Source organism: Protopterus annectens, chromosome 1.part0 (assembly GCF_019279795.1).
Source record: "Protopterus annectens isolate FY-2018-M chromosome 1.part0, PAN1.0, whole genome shotgun sequence".
Lineage (NCBI taxonomy): Eukaryota > Metazoa > Chordata > Ceratodontiformes > Protopteridae > Protopterus > Protopterus annectens.
The window spans coordinates 522,547,476-522,560,472 of record NC_056725.1 but is presented as its reverse complement, the minus strand read 5'-3'; the positions used below and the strand labels follow the sequence as shown (position 1 = coordinate 522,560,472).

The window sequence follows — 12,997 nt, the reverse complement described above, 5'->3', positions numbered from 1 at the left end:
GAGACCGCTATAAGCCAGGGACAACATGTGAAAACTTGTTGGGACTGACTTTACTGTCGCAATTAATACTCTGGCACCCTTTGCTGCTTCCCAAAAGGCAAAGTTCCAACTCCTAAATGTTCTCTGGAAACTTGGGGGTTCATTTCCTCATGTAGCCATGAACTATCCACCTGCTCCTGCCTATATGACATGAAGCTTCTCCCGGCATGCTGACACAATGACAGCATCTGACATCATCTAACACACATAGAAATGGCACCTCTGCTCTGCTGGGTTTATCATCAACAATCCCCTTTTTTATTCTTACTTTCTACATGGGGCATGAGTGGCACATCAACTGTCACCATCTCTCTTTCAATTCACTGGCACTCTCCTACCTTCTTTGACAGTGTTGCCAGACTATCACAGGTCTTCTCTTATGCAATCCATCCATCCCAGTTTTCCTCTTGCCATCTTACTTTATTTGCTAAATCTTCTTCACTATGTTGTCTTCTGCTTTCCTGCACATGCCAGACCATCATCTGCTTTCCTGCAAATTACCTTGTCTGTATTTGGAGCTACTTTGCCTTCTGCTCTTTGACCTCATTTCTTCGTCTGTCCCACAGTGTGCATCCTACCACCCTGTCTCATGTATTTCATCACCATCACTTCTAACTTCAACTGCTCTGCCTTTATTACCCTGGTTTCTCTGTCATACAGTAGTACTTGTCATATCACTGTTCTGTAGACCTTCATTTTAAGCTTCTTTGGCATTCTTCTATAATATATTACACCAGACACAGTGTGTGAGTTGGCAGCAGCTCGTCTGAGTCTAGCCTTGACCTCCTTATTCAGACTTTGCTTCTCCTCAACCATCCCTCCCAGATACTTGAAGCTGTTAACCTGTTCCACTATTTTCCCTTCCATCTCAATTCTCGGCTTCTTCTGATTATCCTTTTACTGGCATTACAACGGACGTGACTGTACTCCTTTTCAATGTGCCTTCAGCTTTGCATTCCATTCAGCTTGTAATGCCACATCATCTCAATATAGCAGCTCTGCTGATCTGACCTCTTCAGCCTGTTTGCTAATGTAGTCCATCACCAGTATGAACAGCAGCTGGCTCACAGCTGTACTTTGATGGGCACCCACTCCCACAGGGAACATCCGAGTCCAAACGCTGTTTGTACTTGTCACTGGGACCTTGTACATAGCCTGCACTAATTCTACCAATGTTTCCAGGACTTCAAAACACAGCAGGATTGACCAAATCAGCCTTCTTGGTACCTTGCCATATGCTTTCTCCAAGTCTAGGAATACCTACAGTTGGACTCTCTCCATCCCCAGCTTCTTCTCAACAACCTGTTTCACTCCAAACATTGGGTCAGTTGTGCTGCATCCTAATCTGAATCCTAGCTACTCATCTTCCATCTTACTACGCTGAATACACATTCAATCAATTACCCTTGTCCAGCACTTTCATGCAGTGTGTCAAAAGTTTGATACCTCTACTGTCCACACTTGGGAATACCCACTTTGTTCCTGTACACTGGTACTGGAATTATTACTCTCCAGTCATATGGGATATGCCCCCTCTTTCTCTCTCCATACTGATTTAAGCACCCTAAGAAACCATTTCTCCTCTAATTCAGCCAACATTTCATCAAATCTGCCATGACCTGAGAGCCTGTGACCTTCCCTGGTGTTATTCTCCCTAGTGCTGTTTGTTCTTACTTCTTTAGCGTGGGCTCTTCTTCCTCTTTCATTGCAGGCTGTCTGGAGCAGTACAGCTTCTATGGAGTTTTCTTCATTCAGAATCTGCTGGAAGTGCTTCCTCCATCAGCCTTTGACATCCTGAGGACTGGTGAGCAGGTTAAGCTGACATCCTTTATAAAGGGTGTCTGATTATCTTCTTTATCTTTCTGTCTTTGCTTTGTACCAACAGAGTTGCTCTGTGCCACCTCCTGAGTCACTTTCCAGGAGCTGAAAGAGTACCTCTGATGTCTTCTTTTTTGCTACTATAACTTGACTCTCAGCCTCTTTGCTAGCCAACTACTATTCATTCTTAGCCTGCTCCATCTTTTCTCTCTCCCACTTATTCCTGATCGCCTCCTTTCTTTTGATAACTTCCTGGACTTCAGGTCTTTGGCCTAGTTCCTGCTGACCTTAAAGCCTTCTGTAACCACAGATTAGAGTGGATTGTGACCACAGATAATTATTCTGTGGGATGTTTCACTGGGGATGACTCTGCAATCTCTGATTCTACCAGAATGCCTTTTTTTACTATAAGAAGTCTACCCGAGTTGCATGTTAGCCACTCCAGTATGTGGACCTTGTGACTGTCTATCTTGCTGAACCATCTGTTGTTCACCATCAAGCCATTTGCCAGAGAGAAATCTAGAATGGCATTTCCTTCCTTATTCATGTTGCCCCATCCATGTAAACCCAGGCAAGTCCTCATATGTTTCGTCTGTCACAATATGAGCATTCAGGCCCTCCATTATTAACACCAACTCATATTGCCTGTTGTATCGACAAGGCCATGCAACTCCTGCCTGAATGCATTTGCTTCCTCATTATCTAGTGGTCTTAACATTTTAAAGAATTCTGTAATTGATACAGTGCTTATTATTTTTTGCCAGTGCTTTATGTCTGTAAACGGACTTGGCTCTACACCATAAAGTGCTTAGATAATGAGCACTCTGATAATCCTGAACTTGAACGATGAGTCGATGATTGCAGGCACAGCTAGTAAGCCCTAAGCATCTGTGGCTTCAAAACAAACACATTTCCTAAGGTGCACGCATTCAAAGATTTGAGATATGGTTACAAAGAACTGAGGACCTTGTAGATGAGTGCATCTCATATCACTGGCACAGGGAGTCTATATTAGATAAACGAAAGTTTATCTTACCGAATGCTAACATGAGCGAAAATCCCAGAACCCGAAACCGGAATTGTGAGATCGCAGTACAGTGAAGATGGGAATATTTGCCCTTTCCTCACTGTAGGTGCGATCTCGGAGTTGGAATATATATTTAGCAGGGGGGGGGCATAGCCCCCCCCCACACACACAATTGCAGTTTCGAGTTCCGGGATTTTCGATAATGTCAGCGTTCGGTAAGATAAACTTTGGTTTATCTAATATAGACCCAGCACAGGTACGTGCATTGCATTTAAGCGGACATATACAAACCAAGCAAAGATGATCAACATTTAAAGAAATACCTGTTTAACCCTAAAGGATATACTCAACTGATCCACCTAATGCTGAGGGCTCCCTTAAATACGACCAAGCTTTTCTCTAACCAAAGCAGCCCGAAGAGTATGCAATATCTGAATTAAATTACAAGTAACGATCAAGTTTGGGAGTAATATAAAACAAGTTCATAGCTTCATCATCATGAAGCACCCTCAGTTCTAAATGCCACAGGCCACCACAACAGAGCTTAGTGGAACACGTACAATGACACAGCAAGACTTCACAATATGCATCTCAGTACCAAGCTGACATCTGCACTTACTTGACAAATGTGAAGAGCAAAATCAGGTGTTCATTAATTCTTTCTCAACCTCTGAATTAGGAAAAAAGGCTGCATATGTAGTTAACCAAAATAGTCCTGCTTTTTCCATCATATTCCATAATACTCTTCTAAAGTCAACGCTAGATCAATAGGTATTTAGTTAATGACTAACAAAGAACATGACCTTGAGAAAGTCACGGAGATAGCAAAAACAGAGTGGATTAGCAGCTATACTGCCCTGTGCAAGAAGTAAAATAAAAATTTGTAACAAATTGCTGTAAGTTTTGATGCTCAATTCAGCAATATGGGAATATACAATCTATACAATGACAAGCTACATATATCTTTGTGAATGACTGGATGGTTCACAAACAACATTTTAGCTTTTAAATTTTCGGCGTGGGAACAGTGCAGAGAGTTATGGTTATGAGAAAAGTTTAGTCAGTCACATTCTATGTTTGACTCCTTCATTTTTCATTTGCCTGCTGTATGATTGAAAGTCACTTAACCAGCCAGTGCATATAAGCCTTCACACATATGGACAATCTGGTTAAACTATACAAACAAATTTATTTATTTTTTTAGTTATTTTTGTTAGTGTACTGACTACTGTTTTATTCTAGAAGTAGTGTTATCTGTCCTCAAAGAATACTGTAGAAGAATAGTTGTGTACACTTACCATAAATGTAGATGTTCGAGTGTATTCACTGTTGCAGTCATCAAATTTGGGTTATCCCTGCCAGAGTAGCCCTCGGCCAGCCCGAACACCAGAAGCTTAGTATTTCTGCATTGGTTGCTGTCACTTCAGGACTGACGGCAGGTCATCAGTAGTATAAAGTAAGGCAGCCGACGCTATTACAACAGTTTTTCTTGCCCTAACCTGTCAGGCCCCCCCCCCCCCCAAGTAGGATCCAGGTTCTGGTGGAAGAACCCCACCAGTAGAAAGTAAATGCCAATATGTTCCTTGTAAGGAAAGATGAGAAAGGGGGATGGGATGGAGGGAAACCAGGACTGTAACAGTGAATACACTCGAACATCTACATTTATGGTAAGTGTAAATAACTGTACAATGTTCTTCATGTTTCACCGTTGCAGTCATCACATTTGGGTTAATTCCCAAAGCTGAGGAAAAGGGTGGAGACAGTCAAAGAAACTAGGGGCTGGCTATGATGCCCTGCAAGATTGCAGAGGCAAACCCTGCCCTGGATTTGGAGAAGAGAGGCAGGTGGTAATGCTTGGTAAAAGTGTGAACAGATGTCCAGGTGGCAGCCTCCAGGATGTCCCTGGTGGGGACTACTCTGAGGAAAGCTGTAGAGGTGAAGGCTGCTCTGGTGGAGTGAGTCCTGACCCCCTTGAGGGGAGACTTTCTATGTTGTTTGCAGCAGAAGTGATGTAGTGTACTATCCATTTGGAAATGGTTTGTTTTGAGATAGCTTTGTCTTCTGCCCCTGTAGCAAAGCTAACCAGCAATTGATCAGACTTTCTGAAGGATTTAGTCCAGTCTAGATAGAATCTGATATGACTGTGCACATCTAGAGAGTGCAGAATCCTTTCCCCCTTGTTCTGGGGATTAGGAAAAAAGGTGGGCAAATGAATGGATTGGTTGAGAGTCACACTGGACACCACCTTGGACATGAAGGATGGGTTAAGTTCTGAGGGATACCCTGTCAGCATGAAAGATGATGAAGGGTTATACAGCTCAGAGACTCTTCTGGCTGAAGTGATTGCCAGAAGGAATGTTGTCTTCCAGGAGAGAACTTTTAGCTCTGCAGACGTAGCTGGTTCGAAAGGGGGCAGGGTGAGTTTTTCCAATACAAAGTTAAGGTCCCAAGCTGGGGTTGGTGCCCTTCTGGGTGGCCTCAAGTTGCTAGCCCCTCTCAGGAACTGTTTGATCACAGGATGTGAGGAAAAGGGGCTGCTCAGTGGGAAAATGAGCAGAAATAGCAGAGGCATGAATTTTTATAGAGGAGAAAGAGGCCACTGTGTAGTAGGTCAGCTAAGTAATCCAGGATGGGAGGGAGGGTTGTGCCGTATTGGCTCCCTTAGCCTGGATCCAGATGCAGAACCTTTTACATTTGTCAGCATAAGACTTTCTAGTGCTAGGGCATCTGGCTTCACAGATAACATCTAGAACCTGTTTACTGAGGCTGGCAGATTGGTTCGGGGTTAGGGAATAAGCCAAGCTGCCAAACTGAGTGTCTGCAATTGGGGATGCATGAATTCCCCTTCCCTCTGGGTCAGGAGGTTTGGAATCTGAAGAAGATGCCATGGTGGCAGCAGAGAGAGGCTGTGCAGCAAGGGGTACCAGTGCTGGCGAGGCCAGTCTGGAGCTATAAGAATAGTCCTTGGTTTTTCCTCCTTTATTTTGAGCAGTACCCTGGGGATGAGAGGTAGTGGAGAAAAGGCATAGACCGACAGACTGACCCAGGGGAAGAACAGGGCATCCACTTTCCAAGCCATGCAGTGATGCTCCCTGGTACAGAATTTGCTGAGCTGATGGTTAGTGTGGGAGGCAAAGAGGTCGACCTTTGGGGTGCCCCATTTCTGAGTTATTAGGGTGAAGGTTCTTCTGTTGAGCTGCCATTCGTGTTGGTCCAGAAGAATTTCTGCTTAATTGGTCTGCCAGAGAGTTGAGAGCGCCTTGCAGGAACTGCGCTAACAGGTGCAGTTGCATGGCACAGGCTTTGTGCCACAGGGTCATGGCCAGCCTGCATAGAGGGTAGGAGTGAGTCCCTCCCTACTTGATGATATACCACATCGAAGAGTTGTCTGTTTTGATCGGGAAAGCCCCTGGAGAGAGAAGGGGTTTGAAAGCTATCGAGGTGTGCTGGACAGCCATCATCTCTTTTTGGTTGATGGGCAGAGGGATTTGCTGGAGGCCCCATTGGCCCTGTATGCACCTGTCATCCAGGTGTGCACCCCAAGCATAGTCTGATGCATCTGGGGTGAGGGTCTGGCAGCAGGGGGTGGTGAGAAAGGCAGTCCCTTGTTGTGGGAGCATGCTGTTGCCCACCAAAGAAAATCTTTTCTGAGGCAAGGAATTATACGTAGAAGACTTGCCAGGTCTTGAGAGTGTTGACACCAAAGACTTTTTAGGTACCACTGAAGTTTCTTCATATGCAGTCTGGCATATGGACTGAGTAGTATGCAAGATGCCATGAACCCCAGAGCTTGCAGGATCTTCCTTGCAGAGAACTGGGGCCTGGTGGCTAGTTGAGAGAAGTAGGCTGTCAGGAAAATGTATTTTTCTGGTATAGGAACTGCCATCTGGCATGCTGTGTCCAGGCTTGCTCCCAGGAAGATAATCCTTTGGGTGGGCACCTGTTTGGATTTCTTTTCATTGATTGTGTACCCTAGGGAGGTTAGAAGGGTCTTTACAAAGGCCAGGTGTTTGAGCAGCTTTTCCCGGCTGTCTGCCTGAATAAGGCAGTCATCTACATATGGGTAAATCTGGATATTCCCTTGTCTGCAAAAGGCAATGGCTGGAGTCAGGCATTTTGCGAAAACTCTGGGAGCAGTAGATAAGCCAAAGGGAAACGCAGAGAACTGAAAGTGTTGTGATCCTGCCCTGAAACAGAAATATTTCCTGCATAATTCCCTAATAAGAATGTGGAGGTAGGCCTCTTTTAGATCTAGGGTTGCTAGCCAAGCGTCCTTGGAGAGCATGCGTAGCAGTTGCTGAAGGGTGAGCATTTTGAATTTTGGAATCACCAGGAAGGTGTTTAGAATGGATAGATAGAGGATGGGCACCAGAAAATATTTGGAGTAGAAACCTTGGCCTACCTGTTCTGCAGCAATGTGCTCTACTGCCCTCATAGAAAGCAGGGAAAGGATTTGCTTTTGAGGCTCTGACCACCGGTTTGGAGGTAGATCTGGGAACCCTTTTGGGGTACGAAGGGTGTGGAAGGAAAATCTGTATCCCTGAGACACTATGTTCAGAACCCAGTGGTCGTTGGTAATGGTGGCCCAGGTGCTTGTGTGAAAGGAGAGTTTTCCTCCTAGGGATAAGTGAAGGTGGGCAGAGGGAGGGGGTGAGTCACTGAGTTCTTACCATAAGGGGGTGGCTTAGACCTCCCTAGTTTTGAAGTGGAGGTAGTCCACTGCTTACATCTCTGCATTCGCTGTGGCTGCTGTCTTGGGGGGTCTGGCGATTTTGCTTTTTCTTCCATCATTTTTAAGACCTCTTTTGCCTTAGTGCCAAATAAGTTGTCTTTGTGCAAGGGGGCATCCGACAATTTAGATTTGACATGGTCTGGCAGGGGCTGTTCCTTAAGCCATGCATGCCTCCTAATGACAGATCAGTGACTGCTGCCTTGCAAGAAGCTTCTAGGGTGTCAAAACCACAGTGCAAGGTGTGTTTAATTACTTGACTTGCAGAATGCATTAACTCTTGTAATTCTTTAGATTCTGGCCAAGCAGGAAAGGAAGACATTTTTTGTTTGAGGAGTTCCAGGGTATGTTGCTGAAATTTTAGCATATGGAACTGACAATTAAGTGCCCTGATAGCAACAGTTGCCGAGGTGTATACTTTTTTTTACCCCATCTGTCTAGTGTGCGGGAAGCCTTATCTGAGGTGGTGAGATTCTTAGCAGAGGTTGCTTTAATCCCTTTAGGCCCTTGAGAAATTACCTCAGGGTCAGCAGTAGGATTTTTAAAAAGAAATTTGTGAGAGTCAGGGACTCTATAGTACCTGTCTGGTTTTCTGCGTGCAGGAGGGAGGGTGTCAGGAGTCAAGCTGGATTCCAGGAAAACATAGTCCACAACATTCAGGACTGTGGGATGGCCAAGGGTCTGTGCTGTGGAAGATCTAGAAATTCCTAGAGTCTCTTTCTAGACTCTCCCATTGGAAATGCTCCCTTAAGGTATGCAGGTTTTCCCCAAAGGAAACATCCTCTGGGGGAGATGATGAAGGGATGGAATCCTCTGCATCAGAATCCTCATAAGTAGAGAGGAGTTGCATGTCTTCATATTCAGATGCATCAGAGTCATCTGATTCTTGTTCAGACAAAACTACAGGAGACAGATCTCTTTTCCTTTTGGAGGGGATAGCTTGGCTTCCCCTGATCAGCATAAGGTCTTCTGCCATTTTAAGCATTTGAGATTGAGGCAAGGAAGCAGGTGCCTGAGAGTGGGTCAACGGTTTCTTGGGTGTGGTTCGTACCCTGGGCCTTAGAAACTCGGTCATTTTTGAAGGGACAGTTGTCGCGAAAGAAGACGTCGGTTTGTGTCAAAAATCGGTAGTGAGAAGGACATCCTCTGAAGCCAGTGCCTGCTCAGTGGCTCCAAATCCATCCAAGTTAGAGATGACCGCCGGATGCTTAGTCAAAGAAGGGTTTTGCGTCATACCGGACTCCAAAAGGGTCTCTGTAGCGGCCTGCGAATCCACAGAAGCAGGCATCAGGGGCTGCAAAAGACCCTCACTGAGGACCAGAGAACTAACGACAAGCTTAACGGAAGCGTTGTCAGTAGGTTTGGACCTGTGCAGTCTGTCTCTGTCTTTATCTTTACGTTTTTTAGGAAGATATGCTGCTGGATGGCTTACCAAAGCCATATCGGAATTCGAGGACTGTAAGCAAAAATATCTGGCTACAATAAGGGCCTGATGACAGATAGTTCTGGCGTTGAACAAAGCACAGAAGCAACAACAGGGGACGTCGTGGTCTGGGCCTACACAAGTGACGCAGTAAGAATGGATGTCTCTGTGTGGTATTTGCTTTCCGCAGGCGAGACAATTATTAACTTTTTCTGACATCGGTTAGTGCAAGAAAAAAGGATCCCCAATGGGGTACTTAGCTTTAGAAGACTTCAACTCAGTAGACGAAACTCAGGTAGTGGCCGACCGGCACTCGTGTGAACTGCTTCTGCTTTGGGCTCCATGGCAAGAAAGACTGATGTAATGGTGTTGGCTGCCTTACTTTATACTATTGCTGACCTGACGTCAGTCCTGAAGCGACCGCAACCAACGCAGAAATACTAAGCCTCTGGTATTCGGGCTGGTCGAGGTCTACCCTGGCAGGGATAACCCAAATGTGATGACTGCAGCAGTGAAACACGAAGAACATCTACATTTTCTAATTCAGGATGATTACTAACAGAACAAGAAAGAGGAAAACCATACAGAGAAATGCATACATTTACCTGGGGAAAATTTCCAAAGGTCGTTAAAGTGCCTGTCTAAACGTGCATTGTAGCCTCCAAATATGTACAGTTCTCCTCGATAAGCAACTGTAGGAAGAAAGGAATACATCAGCAAGCAAAATTTCAGTTTATCTTACACCAGTAAAATCAATCATCTCCTGTCTGCAAGTGAGCTATGGAGTTGCAATAAAAGTGGATTTATTCCCTTGCTAGGTGAAGTCTACCTCTTTTGAAAGAAGGAAGTTCTCAAGATGCTGCATAGGGGTAAAATACAAGCCGGCACAAAGCCAATAATATAGCAGCTACATAAACTGTTCTAACCTTAATGACCCTACATGGTAAGATATAATGACACAAACACACTGCACAACAAATCAAATGCAGATCATTCTACACACGTTCTCATTAGCAAAAGCTAGGGCACACAGCTTAAACAGAAACAGCACATGCATATTCAACATGCACAGTCAAGTAATAAAAAGTTTAGCAGAAAAATACAAATCAAAAGTGGTCAATCTCAAATTAAGTCTCAGACAGCTGACAGTGGCTAACAGAGTACAAAAGGATAAAAGCAGAAGTGCCTGATAACTAGTATATCTTTTAACTAATATTGCACAAAAAGTTAATACACTGGAAGAAATTAAATGCATTAACTGAAGATTTAACACCAGTAAAGATCAAAGGGTGAGGCTGTTGTGACAGTTAAGGTCAACCTCACATATAACAAGGTACAGGGTTTGATTCTGACCACTGGTTACTGGCTAGGCTTGTAATAATCTGCAGATTGACAGTTTAGCATATACCTATGAATCTCTTGCTACAAACTCCAAATATGCACTAATCTAGAAAACTCTTCAATTAGACCAACATTACATAGCAAATTGTCTGGAAAGGAAACAGTAGTTGCGAAAAAATGTTTTTGTCAGAGTCTATCTTTTCAGAAAAAAGTCAGAATCTGCTCTAACAGTGGAATTTTTTCCCCAATTTACTTCCCTATGTCTGTTCACCATTGTCACTGTCTTGCCCATGTAACTGCATCCAATATGAATCCAAGGGAATTCCCAAACTTCAGGGACACACATAACTGCAGGAAGCCTGGAGTCTGGGATGACAGCCAAGCAGAGAAGGCATCATCTACACAGCAGCAGTGGGTGATTTCGTTTCACAACCATCCTAGCCAGTCATCCTGCAACTTAGTGAAAAAAAAAATGGTTTAGGCCAGTTAGACAACCTGGTTAACACAACATACAAGTAAAAAACAATAGTTTTACTGAGCAGAATACTGTTTTACTCTAGTACTACCACTACTACTGACTGACCCACTCGTTACTGCAGCAGCTCAACACGGTCACTTCACACTTTCAGCCCACAGATGCATGCAACCAAATGCTGACATTAGCGCTATGTCTCCCTGCTGTTTATTGGCTAAACATACGACTGGCCTATCAGGCTGGTACCTCTCGACACCAGGTTTGTGCCTTAGATCAGTACTGCAGCAGACCAAGCTGCTAACTATGATGCCCAGATAGTTATGCTAGCACTGACTGCTTGTGCCTATCCTTCCCCACAGGTCCTCCAATACCTGGTTTGCAGACTGACCCCAGGTTAGCTGGGTTGTAATCAAAACCTTTATATCTTTGAACGATGCAACCAGCCCCAAATGTGGAAGACTGTCCCAAGATGAAAAACTAAAGGTGCTAAAGGATCCGTCATCCAACAATAGCCCTACCCTAAGACATCTGAGGTTAGGAACATTGTTCCTACAAGAATGCAGATCACAGTACTCTAATCAGACAATAAAAGCAGGAAGTATCATCACGTGTCTACGGTGGTGAGGAAATCATTCTATGTTGCACAACTTATAAACAAAAGTATGGCATCCAAGTCCAAGGAAGTCATTGTTCCACTGTATTCTGCATTCATCAGACCTATCGAGTACAATGCACTCTTTAGTATGTACCTAACCAGGCATATCCAACAACTGAACGTCCACAGTTACTCACTGAAAGAATACAGAGTGTAAGTAATATGTCCTATGCAGACCACCTCGAGGACCTATCCCTATATTCTGTCTCCTACATGCTTTTGAGGGGACAGCGATGCCTGGAATACAGGAGATTGTCAGACCCCAGTCTGGTGGACCTCCTGCATATCCACAAAACAAACAGTAGCAAAATTACTCATTCTAAAGACAAACCTTGCCTGTGATATAAATAGGACCTGCTGGACAGACAGGTATGTATCCCAGAGACTACCCCATCTATGGAACAAGCTCCCCCATCCATGTGAGGTACAGTTCCTCCCTAAACCAATTCAAGTGCAATTTGGGCAATTGGATGGGAAACTGGAAATTCATCCCTGGTCTGGCACCTATGTCTCTAATGCAAACAGGTAACCTGTAAATGGTTCATCTCTCAGGCCCATGCTTATACTTATCAAGGGCATCAGAACTTGTCAGAGATTTGGGGTGCATGGCTAGGCTTAAAAAGGCCCTTGTGGTCGTTAGCCTAGTAAACACCTATGAACCTATGATGGTGTGGAAAGGGCACCAGCCCAGGAAATGCTACTTTAACACCAGTAGACAGAAGTCAGGTCAGACCCAAAGAGGAGTCGCCCACTCCCTCTAGCAACCTACAATTCTCATTTTTGAAGGTAAGTAGAAATAAATGATTAATTACTTTTAGTCAGAGTGCCCCCCCACCACTAACTTGTCTTACAGGTTCACAGGTGTTTACTAGGCTAATGAGCACAAGGGCCTTTTTAAGCACAGCCATGCATCCCAAATCTATGACAAGTCCTGCTACCCTTGATAAGTGTAAGCAGGGACTTGGGAGATAAAACATTTACAAGCTAGGGCCTAGGAAATGAACCATTTACAGGTTGCCTGTGTCCATTAGAGACATAGGTACCGAACTAGGGATGAACTTCCTGTTCCCCATCCAACTGTCCAGGCTGCATCTGAATTGGGTTTGTGAGGAATTCTGCTTCACATAGATGGGGATCCTGTTCCAGAGACAGGGTAATATCCGGGATACACATCTGTCCCTCAACCAGGTCATATTTATATCACAGGCAAGTTTAAGTCTTCAGAACGCGTAATTATGGTGCTGTTTGATTTGCGGATATGCAGGAGGTCCATCAGAGAGGGGTGTGACAATGCCCTGTATGTCAGGCATAGATCCCCTCTCAAAAGCCTGTAGGAGACTACAGGGATAGTGACTTGAGGCAGTCGACATAGGACATTTTACTTAAGCATTGTAGTCTTTTAGTTAGGAACCTCTGTGGACGTTCCAATTGTTGGATTATGCCTGGTTAGGTACATACCAAAGGGGGCACTGTACTCAGTGATAGGTCTG

At 44.5% G+C, this 12,997-nt stretch overlaps 1 protein-coding gene across 1 annotated transcript in view; it reads right to left on the bottom strand.

Moving 5' to 3' along the window:
- Positions 1-12,997, bottom strand: part of KLHDC3 (kelch domain containing 3) — a 1,708,415-nt gene that overhangs the window by 612,292 nt on the left and 1,083,126 nt on the right. The window contains exon 9 of the mRNA XM_044061135.1: positions 9,642-9,728. Coding sequence (XP_043917070.1) covers positions 9,642-9,728 — 87 coding nt within the window. The remainder of the gene's footprint in view (positions 1-9,641; positions 9,729-12,997) is intronic.